Source organism: Zootoca vivipara, chromosome 6 (assembly GCF_963506605.1).
Source record: "Zootoca vivipara chromosome 6, rZooViv1.1, whole genome shotgun sequence".
Classification (NCBI taxonomy): domain Eukaryota; kingdom Metazoa; phylum Chordata; class Lepidosauria; order Squamata; family Lacertidae; genus Zootoca; species Zootoca vivipara.
Window position 1 is genome coordinate 58,023,190 of NC_083281.1, and position 24,310 is coordinate 58,047,499.

The 24,310-nt window shown below is 49.6% G+C and overlaps 1 protein-coding gene across 1 annotated transcript; it reads right to left on the reverse strand.

Moving 5' to 3' along the window:
- Nucleotides 1–972: 972 nt before the first annotated feature.
- Nucleotides 973–23,668, reverse strand: LOC118086674 (B-cadherin). The gene is made up of 16 exons (XM_035118591.2): nucleotides 23,436–23,668; nucleotides 23,114–23,228; nucleotides 13,146–13,366; nucleotides 11,459–11,605; nucleotides 11,057–11,212; nucleotides 10,557–10,701; nucleotides 9,107–9,282; nucleotides 8,692–8,820; nucleotides 8,061–8,246; nucleotides 7,166–7,410; nucleotides 6,073–6,215; nucleotides 4,644–4,868; nucleotides 3,963–4,181; nucleotides 3,181–3,311; nucleotides 2,614–2,760; nucleotides 973–1,834 (listed from the first exon to the last, which is right to left on the reverse strand). Exons 1-16 carry the CDS (start codon nucleotides 23,487–23,489, stop codon nucleotides 1,625–1,627), a joined length of 2,649 nt encoding a protein of 882 aa, XP_034974482.2. The 5' UTR covers nucleotides 23,490–23,668; the 3' UTR covers nucleotides 973–1,624.
- Between the last annotated feature and the right edge of the window lie 642 nt (nucleotides 23,669–24,310).

Genomic DNA, 24,310 nt, shown 5'->3' on the forward strand with positions numbered 1-24,310 from the left:
AAAAAAGGCAGCCCTCCTAGGGAGGCCGAGAGAGGTGGCCTTTTGTGGCAGGGGAAGCAAAGCTGAGAATTTGTGAAGATTCAGTCAGGGATGGTCTGGGAAGAGATCACAAGGCTATAGGAACATGGGTAGGCAAACTAAGGCCCGGGGGCCGGATCCAGCCCAATTACCTAAATCCGCCGCGGATGGTCCAGAAATCAGTGTTTTTTTACATGAGTAGAATGTCTCCTTTTATTTAAAATGCATCTCTGGGTTATTTGTGGGGCATAGAAATTTGTTCATTCTCCCCCCCCCCCAAAAAAATATATAGTCCGGCCCCCACAAGGTCTGAGGGACAGTGGACCGGCCCCCTGCTGAAAAAGTTTGCTGACCCCTGCATAGCAGTTGGGTGCAGAGAAAGTGAAACGAGAGAGGTGGGTGGGAAAAACTGATTAGAGGGCCAACCCCTCATAGCTGGGGCTTTTGGGAGTTGTAGACCAAAACATCTGGACAGACCTAGGCTGGTTTATGAGGTGGTATGGTATAAGGGTAGGGGAGAGAGGCATTCCAATTGGGATGGAGCATTTTGCACGTGCACTGAGCTGCCCTCTCTCTGCCCCAGCTGCAGTCAGCTTTGGGCCAGTGAGAAAGGTTTATGGAAACAGGCTTGCACTTGCCACTAGTGGAGCAGCTGGCTTTGAGGGGGCAGATCAGGAGATGTTCTGTGTGGGTTTGTTTTTTTCTTCGATAAGTTTTACTTTTCAGTTCAGGGTAGGCTCTGGTGCCCCATGACATCCCTGAGCAACTCTTGATGCTCTCCCATCACGCACCCCAGGCAGGCTCAGGGAAAACACCCATGTTTAAAAAAGAAAATCCTTTATTAAAACTTTACACCCTGATTGTCCAACCCTTTAGCTTAACACCAAGTCTATTTCATACCTAAAAGTAGGAAAGAACTGACCTAGGAGCACTTAGGAGATGCTTATTAAAAAAAAAAAAGCAGCCAAGAGTTTCTAAGAGGACTGCTGGCACTTTGGGGGCTGAGCCAATAGGGAGCAGGTGCCCCAGCTGATCGCAGGAGTCTGGGCAGGGCTGCTCCACTACAGCACACACAGAGCTACTACATCCCCATGCACCACACCAGCCCCATCCCCATAGTCCATTCATGAATCTTGTACAGAGGCACCAAATGAATATGGGTGGAACACACATCAGCTCCAGCAGCGAGAACTGGGCATCTTCTGACACACGCCCTCTCTTGGAACCAGGGTACAGAATGCAGACCGGTTCCTTGGCAAAGGATGACGCTTTCATCAAGAGGCACTCAGAGGCAGGTAACATACAGCATCGCTCATCTGGCTAGAAAGCCTTTGCAGGCACATTCAGGAAGGCAGCCTGTGAGTTCAGAGGAAGCCAGACACTCTGCCAGGAAGCTGCTGGGTCCTTCTCAGGGCTTCAGGTGTTGCCACCAGGGACTCAAGGAGGAGGTGCTGTGTGTTTGGCATTCGGACAGGAGCCGGTGCAACGCAAGGGAGGCTTTGCTGGGAAAGAGGAGCATGTGGTTCTTGCAGAGATCCCCAACAGCAGGGGTGAGAGCCAGCCACGACCACCCTGTCTCTGGGCTGCAAAAGTCCACCCACGCCTCTTAGTCATCGACGCCCCCGCCGTACATGTCTGCCAGCTTCTTGAAGCGGCCGCCCCAGTCGTTCAAGTAATCGTAATCCTGGTCCTGGTCGGAGTTGGAGGAGTTGAGGGAACTGAGGGAGCCGGCATCTGAGCCACTGCCCTCATAATCAAACACCAGCAGGGAGTCGTAGGGGGGCGCCGTGGGGTCTGTGTCAGCCGCCTTTAGGTTCTGCAGGAGAAAGGGGAGATGCTGCCTTTATAGATGTAATAGTTTTACACATGATTTCAGTATATTCTAAATAGCTTTGGGATGCCTCATGGAACGTGATTCATAATAATAATGGTCTCAGTTGTATAGAACAGCCAGTTATATCTCTGAGGGTCAAGAGGAATTTCACCTTTTACACCAGAGATAAGAACCAACTGTGCAGGATAACTTTTTTTCTCAAACTGCAGTTCTCTTAAGAATTAAACATTGCAATCTGGTAGAATGGATAGTTATTTCTGAATGAACAAGCAACGTCCTGTGAGAGAGGTGGAGTGTAAAATCAGTCCTAGTCGTCTGTGGACTGCAGAGTCTCCAGCAGCACAGCTGGGAAACCAAAAATCTGCTGCCTGTCAATTTAGATGGTACCAAACTAAAAGGACAGACTTCTAGAAACTATTTAGGGGTTGAAGAGCAGTATAAAAAGACAAACTAATAATAAATAATAATACGGTAATAATAATAATAATAATAATAATAATAATAATAATAATAATAATAATTTTATTATTTATACACCGCCCATCTGGCTGGGTTTCCCCAGACATGCACACTCAAGCTTTAGCCATTTGCTTGCCTTATGCAACAGGGGTGGCAAACCTGTGGCTCTCCCTACAACTCGCCATCCTTGACCACTGGCCATACTGGCTAGGGCTGCTGGGAGCTGGAGTCCAACAACATCGGGATATGCAGCAGATTGCCTACTGGCGTTCCCTTTTGGCACCCTCCTCCTCCAGCCTTACCTCATGGATGAAGTTGCCAATTTCATCTGGGTTTGCAGGGCGTGGGCGGTACTGTGGAGCTGGCAGAAGGGTGGGCAGGACATCGTTCCTGAGGACGACTTCTGGACGAGCATCCAGGCCCCTGTGTAGTTGGCTGAGGTCATAGTCCTTTCAGAGGAAGGGGGAGAAGAGGAGAGAGAAAAGATGATGCAGAGGCTCTGCAGCTTGAAAACTGCAGAATGCAACAGGGCAAGGAAGCTGCCTCTCCTTCCTTGCCATTTTGATGCTGATGGTAGGCAACTGGAGGTACTGGAACAAAATAAAGACACTTGGAGAGGATGAAGATCAGGTCACAACACCACCTGACCCATTGTGGGCTGTAGAGAATGAACAGCTGTTGAGGATGGGACATGTTTTTCAGCAAAAGACCTTGCTTATCTCTGGGAGGAGAGTCTTCTGGGGGCATTGCACATATAAAAGATACCATAATCCCATCAGACATTTGCAACACAGCACATCCTTTGCAGAAGACACGCTCTCAATTGCCTCATGTCCCTTTTAAATGGATAGAGCTGAAGGGGCACCCACCTGGTCTTCTTCGCCACCTCCCTCTTCGCCGTAGTAGAAAATGTTGTCCCGGGTATCTTCTTCTGGAAGCAGCAAAGGCTCCTTCACCACTTTCCTCCTTCGCACAAAGAGGAGCAGCAGTAGGAGGATAACTGGGAAAGAAACAGAGAAAGGCTCAGCACAGCATCTTAGCAGGAGCTTCTGCACTCATGCCGGAGGAGCAAGCCTTTCCTTGTCTGGTGCCCCCTCCTGGTGTTTTGGACTACAACTCCCATCTGTCCCAGCCAGCATGGCTATATGAAGCTGGAGCTGATGAGAGTGGAGTCCAAAAGAGAGGGCACCAGGTTTCGGAAAGGTGAACCGAGATTCTACTGGAAGCAGGCATCTATGCCTCCGAAAGCCTTGCACAGCTGTAGCAGCTCTGGCTACAAGCTCGGCAGGCGAATGGTGCCTCTGGGGCTAGCCAGGGGGTGGTTCCCAGGCCCCCATGGGGCAGTGTCAGGAGGCACCTCTTTTTATGGGGCAGGGGATCAGCTCAGAGATCAGCAGCTGCCCCGAGGATTCCCGAGGAGAGGAGGCTGAGGGAACACTCCACAAGGGAGCATATTTGAAAAAGGGTGAGATGCTGCCAGCTCGGCAGGCAAGGGGTGACATAACTGGGCTCCTGAGCCCCACAGAAAGAATGGTCAAGGGAGCTATGGACTCAAAAAGGTTGAAAACCCCTGGTATAAGAAGTTGCCCTCCATGGTTTCACTCCCCCACTCTGCCCACAGAGACAGGAGGACAGTGACCTGCACACTTACTCAGCACAGCCAAAATGGCTCCCAGGATGGCTAAGATGATGGAAGCCTCAAAGACAGTCCCCTGCGGACCTGGGCACCCTTCTGTATGCCCCTCACAATCACAGACAGTTGCTGTCAGGACCGTCAGCCGCTCCATGTTCTGGTTGTCAAAGAGCTGGAGGTAAACTTTGTACGTCTCTTGCTTCAAGGGCTGCAACAGTGTCAGGGTTGCAGTTTCTCCTGCAAAAGGAACAACCAGAGCATAAGCGCAACGAAAGAGGAACGGAGTTGGCTCATGGGGAATGGATTATGGCTACCGAAAGAAGCCTTCCGTCAACACTCAGCTAATGAATTCTCTTCAGCTGTACTTGCTGAAAAGGAACAATGGCCGTACACAGTGTAGAACCTTACCCAAGTAGACTGTCTTAGAAAAAGGATTTCCAAGCATGTGCAGACAGGGGAGCTCACCCCAGCCAGGGCAATTGGCTTCCCTGGGATATTCCTAAATCCTAAAGGGAACAGGGAATAACCATCTCTGGCTGGCTAAGACCTTGGGGGAAAGTGGGGAGGAGAGAAGGGAGAACTAAGAAGAGGGAGTCACTTGGGCATTGCTGCATTAGGAGAGAAGATTCCTGTTCCAGCACAGACCATGCACAGCTATTCTGGAAGGGCACCCCATTTCCTCCCCACTGCTCACCCCACCTTTGTTGTCCATCTCTACGGCCCAATTTTCTTCCGAGTTGTGAAGAAGCTCTGCACGGAATGGGGAGGTGTTGGGGGGAAGGTCCTTGTCCATGATGCGCAACATTTGGGGCACTGGCTTGCTGTTGCAGACGATGATCTCCCGCCGGTCGGGTTCGGGGCCATTGTCGTTCACATCTAGCAGAGTCAACAGGAGGGTGCCTGTCCCGGTTGCTGAAGGCGTTCCTGTTTGGAGCAGAAAGGAAAGAAGGTGGCTTTAGAAACAGCCCAGAGATGAATGAGCAAGAGGCATGGCTGCACTCTGGCTCAGACTCATTTGCCACACCTTCCCAGACACAATTCTGCAAGAATCCCAGGAGCCCGGCATTCAAGTTATGTCCATAGGTTTCAGAACTTTTCTAATGGATATGGTCAGAGATAGGCCTTAATAAAGGCTGGCAGTGTCCCCTTACACACCAGCATGCAAATGATGGAGCTTCTGGGTCCTGTATAGCTACAGACCCTCTCTCATGGCTTCCTGCTCACAAGAGTTGCTCTTTGCAAAAACAAAACAGAACCAAGCATAAAGAAGTCCAGAATCCTACCAATTACAAACAGTAAGTTCAGAATGTACAGAATGAGGACATGTGCAAAACATTCAGGTTTGTGCCAACTATCTGCATTAATGTAATTTATTCTGAGGCTCTGTGTTGTGTATGATTTCTTGAAGTAAAACATGCTTAAGTACATCAAAAATAGGCTTTTTATTTAAGATTGATGCTCAAACTGCCACGGCTTAGATATTCCCATTTGCTTTGGCTTTTGAAGAGCATTAAACCCTGTTCAAAATGCATGCAATGTTGAGAAGAGCATGCTTAATTCAGCATTAATCTGCAGAATGTGGCTTATTAGCCTGTTGTTGTTTTTTAGCACAGAATGTGAGACTTTTGCGTAGTAAGAGTTGTGGCTGTGGTGCTGTGCATATCATCCACAAGTGAGTCCTTGCAACACTGTTCTTCTCAGGAGAAGCAGAAAGTGGGCTGGGGTGGGAAAGGGGCAAAAGGTGTCCCAGGTAATTAATGTGTGGATGAACATTTTCCTCCTCTTCCCCACTGCCATCCACTGGGGCCTGGGGCTGCATCTCACTCCCATTCTAGTCAGCAAGCAGGAAGCTGTCTGGGACCCCTGATTTGTGTCTTCAGAAGGCCTGGGTTGCACCCGCCTCTGCCCTTGTCTCCACTTTTCTAAACAGATAAACAGCCAAGGTCTGGGATGTGGTTTCTCGTGACAGACCGTGAAAAGGCTGCAGCTCCACAGCCACGTGCCCCTCACAGGGGAAGCTCCCAGTCGGCTGATCCCCAGGCCAACAAAGAGTCCTTTGATTCCCTTCCCCCACAAGAGATGGTGACCAAGGGCAGGGGGCTCGTCCCTCCTACCACACAGAGCTTACCATCATCCTCTGCCAGCACAATGGCCATGTAGGTGTCGTTCTTGACAAAGTGGGACTCCCGGTCCAGGCTGCTCTTAGCTGTAATGATGCCATTTTCCGGGTGGATGGCCAGCCAGCCAGCCGGGTCATTCCCCATGGAGTACCTGGCAGGAGAGAACACGTTTAATCCCAAGAGACCACAAAAGGAGGAATGTGCCTTGTAAGGCCTGCCAGCAAGAAAGCCCCTGAGAATTTCAGCTTTGGGGCTAATTCGCACACGCTGTTTGCTACAGCAATGTTAGGATGGTGGAGACATTGCTTCATTGTTCTTCTTCCTTAAAAACTGCTTGTGAAGACTTAGCATGCCAGAGAGGCTGGCCTAAGTTTCTCCTCCTCCCTGATCTCCCAGTTTTTCTGTGTGCATCTAAAATATATACCTCCCTTGTTTTTTGAGAACAATGCATCACAAGTGAGCCACATAGAAAAGGGTTGTGGGGCAGCCTACTTGCATTTTGGAAGCTGCTGCTTTTTGCCCCATCCCCAGCGGGAAAGGTAAACGATCCCTACCCCTCGAGACATACATCTTTCAAGATGCAATTTATCCTGCTTTCAATCTTTTCTCTGGATCAGGCCAACATCATGTCTTTGACTTCAGCACAATATGCTTGCTGCATTGAACTCAAAAGCAGATAAAATGCAGTCTCATTTGACCAGCTGCTGCTATTGATCCAGGGAGCCTGCATGCCTGCTCTGAAACTCAAGACTGACTTCTCCTTACACTCTGCAGCACTTACACATTTCTCAACACCAACCTGAGCTGGTCCATTAAGAGGTATCACTTTACCTTCCCTGCATTTCCTGCCCTCCCTTCCAAGCACCCAGAGTTCCATTTATTAAGACGGAGCCACTGAGCACTGATGGACATCCCGTTCTTGGAAGGTGGAAATGTTTAGAAGCAACAAAGCCCAGCCTGATGTGGCTTTTGCTATCGGCGATCAGCCCCATTGATCTCCACCCACCTCTCATCAAGCCATTAAGCCAATGCTGCCTGCCTGTTAACATTATTCACCCCGCTAGGCTCAACTCCTGGCCAACCAGCAACAGAAATGCTTACTTGATTTTCTGGGGTTGCATCTTATCTGGGTCCTGTGCCGTGTATGCGGTGACTTTCTGCCCTATTGGGATGTCCTCTGAAACCTCTGCCTTGTGGATGGGAGGCACAAAGACTGGGGCCTCATTCACATCCCTCACATTGATTATCACAGTAGCTGTGGAGGTTGGGAGCTTCACCACAAAAGGGGCCTGGTTGGTGACAGCTACCTGCAGCAGGTACTGTTTCTTTGCTTCAAAGTCCAAGCCCTAAAAACAAGAAAAAGACCAGACATGTGGAACTGGCATTTGCTGGGGCTGAAGCAGGAGAGAAGTGGAGTGGCAAAACCAGGGAGGGCAACTGCAGCAACCACTGTTGTGAACTAGAGGGCAAGGGCATTTGCTTCCCTCGCCGTGTGTGTCTCTTGGACTAGGCAAAATACCTTACTGCAAAGACAACAGCTGTAGGCAACAGCAGTCTTTGCCAACCGCCAGATGTTTTGCACAGCTTGGCTACAGCATTGCTGCTATTGCTCCTTCAGCATCCTAATTCCTTATTCCACATTTACAAGGCATTCATCTTTTAGAGTGGCAGCATTTGTTCTCTGGAACTCCCTGCCCATTGATATCCAACAGGCACCTCAATTGGACTGTTTCTGACACCTGTTAAAACCTCTTCCACACAGGGAAGCTTATCCAGGCATGCTGTTTTATTATGTATATTTTTAAAATGTTGATTTTATCTATATTCTGATTTTATAATGTCTACTGTTTTTAAAGCCTGCTTTTGTTCCCCCACCCTACCCACAAATGTTTTGTACAATTCTTTGCCAACCACTTAAATGATACTTTTTTGATTAAGCAGCACAAAAAAATTGCTATAAAAAAAGGTGTACAAGCACACACATTCCAGCACCTACTTTAGCCGTTTTCAAGATGCCTTCATTGGTCTCTGGATCAGTGGAGATGGTGAAGGAATTCCCCTCATTGCCTTGCACAATGTTGTACTCTGCAAGCCATGCTGGGGAGCCGACTTCATCCTTGTCAGTCACAGCCAGCCTCACGACCTCCAGCCCTGCTTCGTTCTCTGGTACTTCTGCAGAGTACTAGAAGTGGAACCACGCAGTTAGCTGCACGGATAGGGAAATGCTCCTCTGCTTGCAAGGCACAGGCCCATCATGCATGCACTACACAACCCAACCACCCACCAATCCCCAACCCCTTCAGCTTAGTATGCAAACTCCTGGCGGCCTTGTCAGCAGCAGTCCTTAGTCTGCTGGAATTATTTGTGCAGCCAGGGGTGCGCCTATCCTGTTGGAGCTTTGGGATGAAATTCCTGACCCACATAAGCCAAAGGCCGTTTTGCAACCAGGAAGATCTAAAACAATGGGGGTTGCTATAAGCAGCAGTTGTCTACACAACAGTTACAAAACCCTAAGCATTCAGAGGAGCTGCTGCATTGTCTGACCCCTATTGAGACACCCCAATATCATGTGCATCTCCCCACAAGCCTCCCCCAAGTAGTTGCTCCAAAGAATGCAGGATTGCTACCGTTGGCTCCTTGAACTCTGGTGCGTTGTCATTTACATCTGCAACTTCTATCACGGCCACTGCGGTGCCAGTTAACCCATCGCCGTCCAAGTCTGCTGCTTGCAGGGTCAGTGTGTATTCACTCACTCTCTGGAAGAGGCAAATATTGTGGTTGGTATAAGTGATAGATTGACAAAGGCTCCATTTGAGTAAAGGCATCTCTTCCTTCACTCTGTAGCCTGTGGAAAAAGTATGCCATCCACTGCAGACTTTCTCACACACGCAAACATGCCGTATCACAAGAACACAGCCCTCCAGGAATTTGTCCATTCCAAATTGTTGGCGGCCACTACCTCTTATGGCAGCAGAGCCCAGAGTTTAGCTATTCACTGTACTTACTGTGAGGCTCCCCCCCCCCCCCGTGCTGGCCTTTTACCTCTCGGTCCAGGCCACTGGCAATCACACTGATGACCCCTGTTGCCTTGTTGATGGCGAACATCTGCTTGTGGGGCACCTCGGGAACCTGGCTCAAAATGGAGTAGGCAATGACACCGTTGAGCTGTGTTATGCCATCGTCTGCATCAGTAGCGGTGACCTGCATCACAGAGGTGCCTGGATTGGTGCCAAAGGGGATGGCAGAGGAGGAGGGAGAAGATAAAGGAGGGGGGAGGAGAGATTGAACGTAATGCCCAGCATATGAAGCAGCAGCCTTAAAGACAAGCAAAATCTGTCTATCAAGCCTATGACTGTTTCCTCTTGAAACTGGGGTCCCTTGCACCTGCAACACAGGTGCTCTGCTCCAGCTGCTATAGCCCTCCCATAGCTTGCACCATCGTTCACCAACCTGGTGCCCTCTAGGCATTTTGGATTACAACTCCCAAAATGCCAAAAGCTTAAAAGGGTTTGAGCCAATCTTAGTGTCCCTTTTCTCGACAGGATATTTTGTTTCAAGGGCTTCTTGGTCTGGACAGTGTCATTGGCTGGAGTAAGAAATTAGTTTTCAATAACACATTTAATCTGCTACTGTTCTAGATTGAAAGATTCAGAAGCACATGGCAAGGCTTGCTTATATTTTAGAAAACAAAAGAGCAGGTTGGCATTTTGAGCACCTTGGGCAGTTTTCTCTATTTGATTGCCTCCAGATATGGGTGGACTACAACTCCCATTAGCCGCAGCAGGCTTGATCAATGGTTAGGAGTGATGGGAACTGTGGTCCAACAATTTCTGGATGGAAACAAGTTGGGTAAGTAGAATGAAGATGCCTCTTATCAAATCTGACACCACCACACACTTGCATAATCAACCACCAAAGTATATGTAAATCTCCACTTCAGCCATAAGCATCCAATGAAAATGGTCAAACCCGTCCACTCTATAATCAAGGCTTAGTTTTGGAAATATAATCTGCTGCCAAAATGAATGAGCCAACAGAATTAATAAATTTGCACAGTGGATGTTGGATTTATCTATCAAGAGGGGGACTTTTTCTTCTTTATTGAAATAAGCATTGTTATAGTTCCCAGTTAGAAGAGCCATTTGTATGTGTGGTGGTGCCAGATTTTGCTTTATTTTTAATTTTTAAAGCATGGGGGAAGTCCACCCACTGTTGCAGCCAGATTGCAAATAGGAAAAGGCAGATAAGCCATGCCAGGGGTAAGTTCGAGCAACCACAAGCAAAATCCTACTGTTTCTTATTTATTAAACTTATCTCCCATGCCCTTCATCCCAAAGGAGATCAGGGTGGCAAATGCGCAAGCGATAAAATACCTACAAACAATCCCATTACAGATGCAGGCTGGCGTGTGCATCACCAGGCCAGAGATGCCCCCTCTTCACACACCCCACCCGCATGGTGCCATTTGCTCCCTCTTCCAACCCCTCCTTACCAGGTGTCACTCCTTCCAAGACAGACCCTCTGAAGACCTCCTGGGTAAACTCAGGCCTGTTGTCATTTTGGTCTGTGACTCTGACAATGATATCCATGGGCTCTTCCACAGGCTTGCCGTTCTCAGACACAGCATGGGATAAAAGCTGCAGAGAAAAGGAGAGCCACATTTAAAGCACTTCCGTGGCCTGGAGGTTTCCTTCTTCTGCTTCTAATTTGATGGGAGGAACATCCATCCAGCCTAAATGCCTGCAGACAGACTTAAACCGAGCAGGGGACCTGGTCTATTTATTTATTACATTTATATCCCACCTTTTCCTCCAAGGAGCTCAAGGTGGCATATATGGTTTTTCCCTCCCCCCCCCAGCCATGTCACAACACTCCTGTGAAGTAGGTTAGGATGAGAGGCGGTGACTGCTCCGAGGTCACTCAGTGTGCTTCATGGCCGAATGGGAATTTGAACCCTGGTCTCCTGAGTGCTAGTTCAAAGAGTTCCCTTACATGGTACTTGTCAATCTCCTCCCTGTCCAGCGGCTGAGTCACTTTCATCCATCCTGTCTCTTTCTCAATGATGAAGACTCCTTCAGGAGGGCTATCCGCACCCTGACCAGTGATGCTGTAGAAGATCTTGGTTTCTTTGTCCCGGTTGGATTTGATCTGAGGCAGGCAGAGAAAGATAGGAGATGCTGCACAAAACACTGGAAGCCCACTTTCCAAAAAGGGCTGCTGGTTCGGGAAGGCTGAGCACCCTTCGCTATCCGAAAAGCTCAGCCACCTGCAACCTCAAGCAACCTATTATAAAAGGGCATTAAGCACAGATACCCTGGGAATGAATCCACCTGCCCTTATTACCTCTGGGGCAAGGCCCACAGACACACCTACCATCACAGGAATCTGCCATACCTGAACAAGGTTCTTAGGGAATGGGCCCCTTTCATTTTCAGGAACAGATATGGGAGGAATAACCCAGTCCCTTTTCTGCCTCTTCAGGCCAGGCTTTGCCGGGGAGAAATACAGCACTTCTGCTTGGCTGGCAGGCTCAAACTCCTCCTGTAAGAAGGGAGCAAGAGTTTTAGAGTCCTCCGCAACAGCAGCTGCCTTCCCAAAGCAGGTGTTGCTCTCCAGGTGTGGGTGGACTGCCATCAGTTCCAGCAGCTGGGAGCCCACAGGTTGGGGAAGGCTGAGCGAAAACAACAGAGCAGAGTAAGAGGGACCATTCTGGTGCCTTGACTGCACACATATCCTATCCAACTATCAACAAGGAAAGAAGGCAGGTGGCAGGTTTGTTAGCACTGCAGGCTGCAAGGCCAGCAGTGTGGGGAAGTCGCTGTCAATTGCTTTGAGAACAGCTGACATTAGCCCCCGCCAGGACGGTAGTAGCTGGCCCAGCTAAACCTACCAGCAGCTTCAGAATGGGGAATTCTACAGGTGAAAGTAGGAAAATTAGAATATCGTCAGAAAGTGCATTTATTTCAGTAACACAATTTAAAAGATGAAACCAATACAGTGGTACCTCGACTTATGAACGACTCGACAACCGAATTTTTTGACTTACGAATGGGGCAAATGGCCGCACGCTTACAAATTTCTCGACATCCGAACGGAAACCGCGGCGGTTTTAGATAGGGAACGGATTAAATTCGTAAGTCGAGGCACCACTGTATATGAGATAGATGCATGACATGCAAAGCAAGGTATGTCGAGTCTTTATTTGATGTAATTGTAATTATTTGTCATTAGGCGGGTCAATTAGAAATGGAATGTAATTAATGAAATGTGACCCAGGTGGCGCTGTGGGTTAAACCACAGAGTCTAGGGCTTGCTGATCAGAAGGTCGGCGGTTCAAATCCCTGCGACGGGGTGAGCTCCCGTTGCTCGGTCCCAGCTCCCACCTAGCAGTTCGAAAGCACATCAAAGTACAAGTAGATAAATAGGGACCGCTCCAGCTCCCTCGGCCTATAGAGCGAGATGAGCGCCGCAACCCCAGAGTTGGACATGACTGGACCTGATGGTCAGGGGCCCCTTTACCTTTACCTAATACAGTAGCAATGTTTATTTTTGTTTATTTTTCTATTATTGTAACTATTTGTTTTATTACTGTGAAATTTCCAAAAGCAAGCATTTGTAAAAATTAAAATTAAAATTAAAATAAGTTGCATTACTGAAATAAATGCACTTTTCGACAATATTCTAATTTTCCAAGTTTCACCTGTATATACAATTCTAACCCTTCATGGAAAGCCAAATGCCATCCTCTGGAGAGCAAGTTCCCATCGAAGTTTTCTGCAAAAACCCAGAAAAAGAGCCAGTTTTGAAAACACCAAAAATAAGCTCTTAAGAGCGACAGAGTTAAAAGCTAGAGCAAATGAAGGCTGTGGGGAAATCCAGAGTTATTTCTGTAGCAGGAAGAGTTTCCCTCCTTGTGGCAAAGGGAGCCCCTCCTCAGAGAGGTGCATTCCACCTGCAGAGGTACAGCCTTGCCCTATTAGCATAGTTTCCAACACAGCAGCCATTCTCAAAGGACAAAGGTTGCCATGGTGCCTGCCACCTGCACTCCCCCGAGGCCCCTGCCAGCTGCTTTGCACACTACCTTTGGAGAAGGAGGGCCTTTGTTTCGCACCAGCACAGTCACCAAGGCAGAGGAGGATCTGGTACCCGTGGAATCCCAGGCATGCACAGCGAAGGTCGTCTCCTGCCCATGGAGCAGTGTTTGGCGCTGCACCAGGACCGTCCCATTGGGCAGCACCCGGAAGTTGGCATCCTCTGTTGTGTACGAGGCCAGCTTCCATCCCTGGCAGTCTGCAAACTGGACTGGTGGGTTGGGGAGGGAGGAAGGGAGGAGAAGAAGGAAAAGAGGCTGTGTCAGCCTGGATCCTAGCCTAGCAGGAAAAAGCTCCACTCAATAACATTAAGAATTAAATCTTAACCTTAGAGGAGAGATATTTTGGTATTTTGGCCCTGATGATCCTCCAAGCCATCTGCAGCTCACAGTCCAAGTTATTTAGATCCACCCTGAGCATCAGCAACCCTTATCAGGGCCAGCCAAACTTTGACCTGTCTCGGCACATGTGCAAACAAGTTTCCTAATTGAGGGAGCAAGAGTTTGGAGGAGGAGAGCTGGAATGTGCTGCTGATAAGCCATCACCCAGGAAGGGAAGCACTGAAAGAGCTTAACTGCATTCAAGACAACTCCTGCAAATGGATGGGAGGGGTCTTGTTTGCCCTTTAATGGATTGGCACTCAGAGAACCTTGGATTGCTTGCGCAGGGGCTACGGAGCAAGGGGTTGTTTGAGCAGCAACAGCCAGAGCAGCAGCAGAAGAAGAAGAAATCCAGGCTTAGTCCAGACTGATTAGAGCACTCTGCTCTGCTGATGTAGCAAGCAGCCAAGCCCTCTGTGCATGCCAGAACACATCCCACTGACTGGCCTTGGAAGCAGAAGTCCACCGCAGCTTAAACAAAATATGCCAGGGGCTCCCCTCTTGCTCACGACTGAACCCACACCCAGTCCCAAAGCGGGCTGCTTGTCATCATCAGATTATCTGGATTTTCCCAATGCAAACAACAAAGCGTCCACTTTGCTCCCAGTCCTGACCTCACATTTCAGCTGCAGCTCATAAGATGGAGACCCCACCATCCCCCCCAAAAAATAATGGCCAGGGAGTGATAGCAGCAGCATTTGCATCAATATAGACAAGTTGAGAAGCCTTTTTCCAGCCAACAGGAGAACAAAATATACTTTGCACCAGATCCAAGAAACAGAAATTGGATAAGTACATGTCAGGGCCGTCTTAAGCATGTCGGGCGCCGTGGTGCGGAGATCGCTCCCGCGCCCCGGCCCATTTCTTGCCGCGGCTGGTGGGCGGCCGCCCCGTGCCACCCAGCCTACCCCTAGAGCCAGCCCTGAGTTGTGTGTACAATTGCATATACATGCACATGCCTGGCCAAACTGTATTCCAATGTCTTGGTGCTGGAGTGGAGAACCTCAGGCCAGTGCCAATGTGGCTCCCCAGGCCTCTGTATGGCCCTCAGAACTGCCCCTGCTTTGTACCCTCCTTGAATATTTTTGCCTGGCTGGTAAAACTGACCGTGAATGCCTGTCTGGGTATAATAATAATAATTTATTATTTATACCCCGCCCATCTGGCTGGGTTTCCCCAGCCACTCTGGGCAGCTTCCAACCGAATATTAAAAACAGTACAGCATCAAACATTAAAAACTTCCCTAAACAGGGCCACCTTCAGTTGTCTTCTAAAAGTAAAATAGTTACTTATTGCCTTGACATCTGCTGGGAGAACGTTCCACAGGGTGCCACTACCGAGAAGGCCCTCTGTCTGGTTCCCTGCAACTTGGCTTCTCGCAACGAGGGCACCGCCAGAAGGCCCTCAGTGCTGGATCTCAGTGTCTGGGCTGAATGGTGGGGGTGGAGATGCCCCTTCAGGTATACAGGACTGAGGCCGTTTAGGGCTTTAAAGGTCAGTACCAACACTTTGAATGGGACGTATGGGACGTAGGATAGAGGAGTGTGTGCAAAAACCAGCCCACTGTGTGAAAAACTGAAATTTTCATTATTGACTCTGCCGGCGTTTACCACTGGCCCTGCCCAACCTCTGGCACGTGGCCCTCTGAAGGTTGCCCAGAAGGGAATTTTGCTCCCTGGCTAAAAAGGGCTTTGCATCCTGTACTTAAGACAAACATATTGAAGCATTTTGAATTCCGGGGAGGTCAGATCCAAACAAACACAACATAGGTTTTGGGAAATAGTAGAACCCCATAAACAACAAGTCAAAATCCCCATCCCACCAGGATGCCACTACTACGGTATGTCTCCCATTTTGCTTCAAATGTTGAGGGGGACAAGGTGAGGCAGTGTACCCACCCCAAATATTAGTCTGCCTCTCCCCATATTCTTGTTTCCAGCCATCTAGCAAACCCTCCGAACACGTTAATTCTGGTGTCACCAGTGCAGGCAACCGCAACACACCCTAAATCGCCTGCAGCTGCTGCAGCCAGGGCATTGGCTCTGGATTCTGGGAAAATATGCCCTTCCCACCAGGAAATTGTGTGGCAGTATTTGATGCATGATGCACTTCCTGAGACTTTTCATAAAAGCCCAACTAGTTTCACTGCCTCTTTATAGCCCCTGCTTTCAGTCATGTGGCTTATGAGTCAGTCATAGGAAGGGATAAGTATTTGAGCTTGTTGCAGAGAAGTTCCTCTATGCCCTTTCAAGGATGGGCTTCACTGCCCACTCTAGACCAGCCTTTGGCAGCCTGGTGCCCTCCAGATACTGTGGACCATGACTCCCATCAATGCTGGCTGGGGCTGATGGGAGCTGTAGTCCAAACCATCTGAAGGGCTGCAGGTTGACAAAGGCTACATTAGACCTTTATCTTGTTCCTGTCTCATTGTTTAAACTAGACACCCAAGATCCACCAACTGAAGTCAAATAGTCCAGAGATGGGGAGATTGTGCCCTTTCTCCAGATATTGTTGGACCCCATCTCTCATCAGCCCTGACCACTGGTCATGCTGGCTGGAGCTGACGGAAGCTCAACAACATCTCCAGAACCACAGCAGGTTCCCCCTTCTGGGGGGGGACCAGTGGGGTAGGCACACAGATTTAAGTGTAAAGGGCACTATTTCCGAGTGCATATGCTCAGCCCAGGAATGTGTTTTCAGTCCCTTAACTGAGTCAAGCTTAAAAACCAACAAAAACCAACTCCAGTCTTCCCTCCTCATTTCCACCCGCTCCCCCAAGACAGCCTAATTTAGAAAGAGGCTTTTAGTTGCTGCTGTTCTACCATTTGGAAACAAGAGCACTTTGCCAATGTATGGCAAGTAACTCCAGAGATCTACTAATAGATCTACCTTCTGCCCGCTCCTGTATTATGGAACCTGGATGAAGACTATCAAAGTCTCTCAAGCTGTTCCAAGGTATGAGCTGAAACAGTAGAGCAGGCATCCCCAAACTTCGGCCCTCCAGATGTTTTGGACTACAATTCACATCATCCCGGACCACTTGTCCTCTTAGCTAGGGATCATGGGAGTTGTAGGCCAAAACATCTGGAGGGCCGCAGTTTGGGGATGCCTGATCTGGAGGGTACAAGAGTGGCCAAGAAAGCTCTAGAATGACTCTGAGATCAAGAAAATCCCTGGTGACAATTAGTGATAGTATTATACAAGTGACTTTTTGCAACTACGCTTATCTGACTGTTGTTGACAAGCCCTGTGTGGGAGACAGTGAAAAGCCTGGAGTAATTAGCAGACACCATTAACAACTGTGAGGCTCTGAAGAGCAGAAGGACTCATGAGTCATGCCCCATCAGTGAGAGTATCTGAAGCCACAACTGAAATGAGACCCTAAATGAAACAATTCCTTTCTTTATTGGACTAGAGAGAGCCATTAATATTCCAAGAGAGCTTTCAAACCACTGATGGCAACAGCCAGGACCGGCCCTACTGTTAGGCAGAGGGAAAGTCACCTCAGGTGGTAAATGCTGAGGGGTGCAGAGCAGACAGAGCTGTGTGCTCTATGAGGTTGGCACTACATTGCCTCAGCTAGCCTCCTGTCTTCAACTGCAGTAATATAATAATAATAATTTATTATTTATATGCCACCCATCTGACATGGTTGCCCCAGCCACTCTGGGCAGCTCAGTAGAGAACATGGCCCCATTGCTCTTGCTGAAGTAAGATTCAAGTGTCCATCTGGTTGGTTCTGGCACCTGGAATGAGAGGAGGCACCATCTTGCCCTTTGACTCAGGCAGCCCCAGTGGTAACACTGCACAAAACACAGAACCCGCAGAGCCATGCAATGATGCCATCAACAACTGCTTGTGAAACCCATGAACAGAAGTACCAAGTTCCAGAAAGGTAGCACCTGTGTGTCAAGCACATGATCCATGCATCTGGTCAAGCAGACTTTCCTCCATGCAAACTTATGCCATAACAAACTTATGCCATAACTTATGCCATAACTTATGCCAGTGTTTCTCAACCTTTTTTGGGCCACGGCACACTTGTTCCGTGAAAAAAATCACGAGGCACACCACCATTAAAAAAGTTAAAAAATTTAACTCTGTACCGCCCTATATTATAATTATGACTGTAGAAACACTTGCCAAATATTGCTTTCCGGTGGGTTAGTGTTGTGTATTGGCGGCCGCCAGGCTCGTTTGCACTGAGCTTTGGGAAAGAGGAGGAGAAATATTGCTTTCCGGCGGGTCAGTGTTGATTATTGGCGGCCGCCAGGCACGTGACAATGCAAATCACCCTTCTCGTCGCCGCACGTCGCGGCACACCAGCCAGCGTCTCGCGGCACACTAGTGTGCCACGGAACAGCGGTTGAGAAACGCTGACTTATGCCATGCAAACTTATGCCATAAGCCATACCCCAAAAATAAGACATAGTGATAGGCACAGTTCTGGAGGGCACCAAGGAAGAGGCTGGATGCGTAATAAAAATAAGACATCCCCTGAAAATAAGCCATAGTGTGTCTTCTTGAGGAAAATAAATATAAGACGGTGTCTTATTTTTGGGGAAACATGGTATTACCCAAGAGTCTGAAGGCCTCCAAGCCCTTGCACTTTTTATAAACAGCAACTGAACTTGAGTTACCAGTCTGGACATTTGGATGATGAGTACCAAGCTATATGTATAAAGAAAGATGGATGTATGATGGTTCTTGTATTGTCAACATGAGCCGCCTTTTTTGTTTGCTGTTATTCCCCCCTTAACCCTCCTTCCACTTTTTGTTTTGTCTTCATTAATAAATTTGCACACACACACCCCCAAAAATCGTATGCCATAACAAATTTGCTTATCTTTTAAAAGTACCTCAAGACTCCTGTTTCAGAAGCATCAAAATCACCCTGTACTGGTCCTAAAATGCAGAACAAACACTCATTGCCAACAGTGACATTCAGGACTATGAGTTGCATTCAACTAAGTCCTACTCAGAGGAGACCAACTGAAATCAATGAGCCTAGGTTGCTTGCATCCACTAACTTCAAAGGGTCTACTCAGAGTAGGACTAGTATGGAATACCAGTGGGTAATTCCCACTGCAGTTCCTCCTCCCAGCTCAGGGATTTGTGGCTGCAGAGATGTGTCTGCTTAGCTGCGACCTCTCTGGAACAAGGACCAGCATTTATGCTGGGAAAGAACAGACGCTTCCGACTCTGTGCACATCAGGCATGGAAAGGTTTGGAGGTCAAAGCCATCTCAGTCCATCTCTGAGCTCTCATCACTTAGTAGAATCTGCCGCGCCCCAAAGCCATTAGCAGAGACCCCTCCGTATGCCATTACTGGAAATAGCTTCCTTCTTCCCTTCCCCAAGAGGCTTTGGCAGCAGCAGAGGAAAGCAAGTGGGTTGCCATGCCTCCTTCCACAAGCAAGGCAGCTCCTAATGGTCATGTGCGTGTGCAGGGCTGGAACCAAAAGGTTTGCTGGGGCCTCATAAGAGCAGACAGCAAGGGCTGAAGAGGCAGGCAGGGGCCCATCACATCCTGCAACCTGCCCCTGAAGCCGTAACTCAGCCTTTAAGTCAGTGCAGTCAGTGGAGCAGTTAATCCCCAGCCAGCCACACATCAACAAGATGTGTAACAAGAACGAAGGAGTTAGCAATTAATCGCTCAGATATTTCACTTGGCTCTGGACTGGGGCTCCAACTCCAGCCCTCCAAGGAGCTGGGCAGTAGGGAGAGAGGCACAGGAAGCCCTTGGTGCTGCTGTTGAGCCCAAAGGGAGAAAGAAGAGATGGCACAGGGGCTCCTTCTGTGCCCACATGGGCAAGCAGTTTTCGGCCCACTTCACAGTAGGTAACAGGGGAACAAGCTTACAGTGCAGCCCTGCCCCCCACTATGACCTCCCCCTTTCTCCAGCATGCATGGAATTCGCTCCCCCCTCCCTCCCTCTGCGCTCTTATCTCAAGGCCCCTCCATTATGGAGGTCAAGCTGTGCAAAGAGGTGAGGAGAGCTGCAGCTACAGCAGATTAAACTCTCCTTCAGCAACTCAGTAAACATCAGGCAAATTCTGGAAGGGGCAGAGATTACAGCCAGGAACCCACCAAGGCTGGCCCTATGGAAGACAAGGCTGAACAGAACCACCTTCGAAGGAAGGTTTGCAACAGAGGGCAAATAGGCACAACAGCTTTGATAAAACTGGGGGGGGGGAGAGAGATGCTGCAGTAATTTCAGCTAATCCGCTCACAACTGCCAAAGTGTTCTGATTACTGTAGTTTCCGTCAGGTATCAGTTTACCCTGGCCTTTGACATCATACACACACATTCCAGGACCAACTCTATTACTATGAATGTACAGTAGTTTGTTTGAAACTCTTTGCTGAATACTGAATTGCTGTAACCCACCCTGGGAGCCTAACGGTGAAGGAGCAGGTAAAACATCATCACCATCACCAATATACAAAAGAAGACATTAGAGTGCAAAAGCATAAAGAGAAATCTGTTTGTAGCAGAAACATACAGATTGCACAGTAGCTACACTGACCGGCCAGGAAGTCTTGCTCCTGAATCTCAAATATACATGCTGCAATTATTTAGTTGAAATTAAAATGTACTCTGCACATGAACCAAAGCCCTAATTACTTTGTATGCATCATAGCCAAGCCCTGGCTTTAAATTATACCTTGGGCAAGGATAAGGAGGCATTCCTGGCCTATATGACTGCAAGTTGCACTCTGGAGAGTAACAGACACTTTCAGGAGCTGTAAACTTTTCCCTCCTCCAAGTTCCAGAGGCTACCATGAGCAACAAACAATGAAATCATAACGCTATACAATTGGACCATCTCCCTGGGGTAGCAGAGAAACAGAGGCCAATCTAGAGAGATTAAGTCAGCCAGGATTTCCTCGTTGTGCTCTAGCACTGAGCTGGCACATAATCTGGCAAATTGAGAATTCCCTACCATACAGAGGGGAGATCAGATGAAAGTTTTGTGAACACGAAACTGGGGCTACAGAGCCTCCCACCGAACTATGCAGGGAGCCCAGGTTCTGACCTTAAGGACACAAACATTTGCATTGGAAGGCCTTTTAATTGGCTTTGGGTGCCAGCCAGCAAACTCTGTGTGCAGGTTGGATTAGGCCATGGCTGGGTGAACAGGTCATTTCTGAACACTGAAAGGACTTGCTGAGCGAGGACGGCCAGCTCCAGTGTGCCAGTACTCTTTCACCGCTCATGCCTCCGCCTTTCATTCCCAACCCCAAGGCAGGTGGAAGGAATTCTGTTTGGGGAGGCGGAGGCAGGGAGAGCTGGTCGCTTGCAGCAGAAGGGGCAGTTTCGGTCTCTGGGAGAGTTAAGTCACTGGCACAGAGAGAGTTAAACGGATTCCTGCTCCTGGCAGGGGTGACCGAGAAAAGGAGACAGACCAGCCTCTGTTCCATGCACAATGTCCCTGTTTCACAAAACAACTAGACACACATTTGCTGGCAATTAGGATGCCATGCCGAACAGCTAGGCCAGCCTGCCTGCCTGCCTCCCCCCCCCCCCCGCCCATCAGCATCATCTGGAGCAGCAGACCCCAAGAAAGATGGAGGATGGAGAGAAACCGCAACGGCATCACGCAGCAGGTGCCTGGGGGTCTATCACGAAATTGAGGTACGGTAGCACCCACCCTCAGGAAAGAACACATTCTCATCCATCCGTGGGTGGAACAGTGGAAGCCGGAATGTGGGACATCAGCCAAGCCCAGTTCTGTTGGCCCAAAGGCTGCAAAGGCCCACCTGCTCCTTGTTACAGGAATTCAAGTGGGGCTCAGGAAGATCAGCCTTGAGGGCACAACAACCTCCTCTGGGAAAGCTGCCAGAGAGGCAGGGGTGGTGCAGAGATGACCGGGGAATCCTGGGTTCAAATCCCCATTCAGCTGCAAAGCTCATTAGGTGAGCTTGGACTTTTCACTCTGTCAATCAACCTAGCCAACCTCACAGGGGTGTTGAGAGGATAAAATGGGGGGGGGGGCAAGAGTAATGTGGCCATGGCAACTTATCTGGAGGAAGACAGGATAACTACAATATTAGTAACTATTATTAATGATAGCAATAAGTATGAAAAGTAATGATAAGCCTCAGTCCCCATAGAAGCAAAATCCACCTTGTCCCACTGTAAGCTTATACCATGAGGCAAAACTTGGCTGAAGCTTATTCAGGCAATGGATTTGGTGGTCCTTATGGAGTGCAGGAAACAGTAAAACAATTTAAGTGTAGAATGGTGGAGCTTCGTTTCATTTACAGAACAATTTCAAAGATTTATAATGATCTGTGGATCACGTAATAATGTGTTATATAGATGTATAAGTTGTGGTGTATGAGAATACAAGTTTTCATAATGTAGGGGGGGGGAGGAATTCCTGGGAAAATAAACGATTTTTAAAAAATTAATATCAAAATTGCAAACCCTTTGGCCAACTTCCACTAAAGGTTAACTGGGGGGGGAGTGAATTCATGAGCAACCTTTGGGGGCCTTAAGTACAGAAGGGGAAAAAAGATGGACTAGAGAGGAAGTTGGGCAAATGAGAGAGAATATGCTAATGCCAAAACAACCAATTTGCTGGGATTTGAATTGCAAAAAGGCAAGACAAGGGAGGGGGGTTATCAGAAGACAGACTAGGTAATACCGGTAGGATAGTCTCAAGAGTTATGGAAATCAACCCACAACTGAAGTTCCTTTATTGCCTTGCCAGGAATTCCGTTCCATTGAGTTGGTCATTTCCAAGCCACACCTTGTGGAAAACCAACTCAGCTCCGACCCCCTCCGACAGCACAGCTTCACAAGCACCTGGAGGGGGAGGGGAGAGCACATGGCAGCGCCGGAATAAGCCCCACCCCACCCCCAGGCCCAACCAGGTACCCATCAAGGGCCATCAGCCCAGGATTATCATGCAGAATGGCTGGGGACAAAGCGTCTCTCCAGGAGTAAGCAGGAAGGAAGCAGGACCCCCCCCATTCCAAGACACCTCCAACAGTACTGCCGCGCCGGGCGGAGCGCGGCCACCTCAAGGGCCAGAGACCACGGGCGAGCAGCGCTTGCCAACCCCCCTCGAAGCTCTCAGAAACGGCGGGGTCGGGGAGTGGTCAGCCCACAGTCCAGTTTGCAAGGGGCGGAAAAAAGGCTCTGTAATCCCGCGGATAATAAAAGCGGTGCCCGGGGCTGCAGGAGGAGCCCGTCGCAGCCGTCGAAGGCGCCTCGCCTGCCCTGTCGCAATCTTCGAACCGGAGCCCTCGAGGCGCACTGCCGAGATGGATCTCACCCCCGCCCTGTCCCATAAACTATACTACGGGAAATCGAAAAAAACCAGCACAGGGAAAGGATCAGCCAGGAGACCTCGGGGGGCAACAAAGCCGGAAGAGCAGAAGGGACAGCAAAAGGAGGGGGGGGGGAGACGCGAGCGCGCCCAGATGCCACGGAGAGGGGCTCACTTCAGACAAATACTCGAAATCGTGCAATCGCCTCCCCTAAGCCCAGCACACAAAGCCCCCAGTCCTCTTCCAGGTCCGGGAAAGTCATCAGGGCACCCTCCCCGCCCCCCGCCTCCTTCTCACCTTGGCCCAAAACGTGTCCCCGGGGCAGGTCTCCGTCCGGCACCTCGAAGGTGAAGACTCTGGAGGTGAAGCCAGCGGAGCAAGGCTGCGTCGGGTCCGCTAGCAGAGTCCACACCTGAGAGGGGTAAACGGAGGGACAGTCAGGCACCTGAAGCCTCAGTGAAGCGGAAAAGGGAAACGTGACCCTGTGCCCCCCTCCCCTCGAGGAACAACATCTCCCCCTCTCCCCAAGGCGTTGGTGCGCCCCTCGGCTCCATTCCAGCCCTGGGATGTGCTGTTTACCGACACCGTCCTTCGGGGACCCGCTTAGTTAGGCACTCACCTCGAGGAGAAGAAACAAGAGGAGGGGCCGCAGGCAGCTCCGCTGGAGCCCCATCGCCTCGACGAGAAGGGAAAAGGCCGCCGTCGGCAAAGAGAAACCTCGTCGGAGCTCCGGGCGCGTCCCGCGTTGCGTCGCCTCGAGCTGCCTGGCCTGAAGGAGGCCCCCTCGCGTCGCCCGCCTGCTTTGCCTGCTACTACCACTGCGGGGCTCCGCCCGGCCTGCCCGGCGTCTTTAAAGCCGCCGCGCCAGGTGAGGCTCCGCGGGCGGGGCTCCCGCTGCCAACGCCCCGGCCCCTCCCCGCCTCCCCGGGTCCTGCAAAGGCGAGCAAGGGGCGAGACCGGCTCTATCCCGAACGCTACAAGGGGGCCCCCTCTTCTCTCTCACACACACACATTCACTCACTCAACCCCCCGAAACTCTGGTCGACGGCTGTGTTTCGGTTACGCAGGGGGCGCTTTTCTGGCAGGGGGAGCCTCCCTCTTTATTCAGCACCCGCTTCCAAATTGCTTTCACCTCCCTACATCGCTTAACGCGATTTTAGCTTTCTGCATTTTTAAGAGGGTTTAGCTGGAGGCTGCATTTTTTTAAATAAAAAGTACCCAAAGAAGGAAATAAAACTTTTACAGTGACATCCTCAAAAGGGGATTGGCCAAATTTCTCTTTGACTTCTCGCTCCCACTTTTGAGTTCCACGCCTTTGAGCCCCCCCCCCTCGTTGTTGCAACTCTTCTTGGGGCTCGATCCTGGCCATCCCTTCTACAAGGTCACGTGGTTTCTCTCGCTAGGAGCCCCGGACCCCAAGGCACTAGCTCTCCAAGGTTGTGGGAGCTAAGATTTGCAAGGGCCTAGTTGTAGAGCACCAGTGGGGGGGGAGCC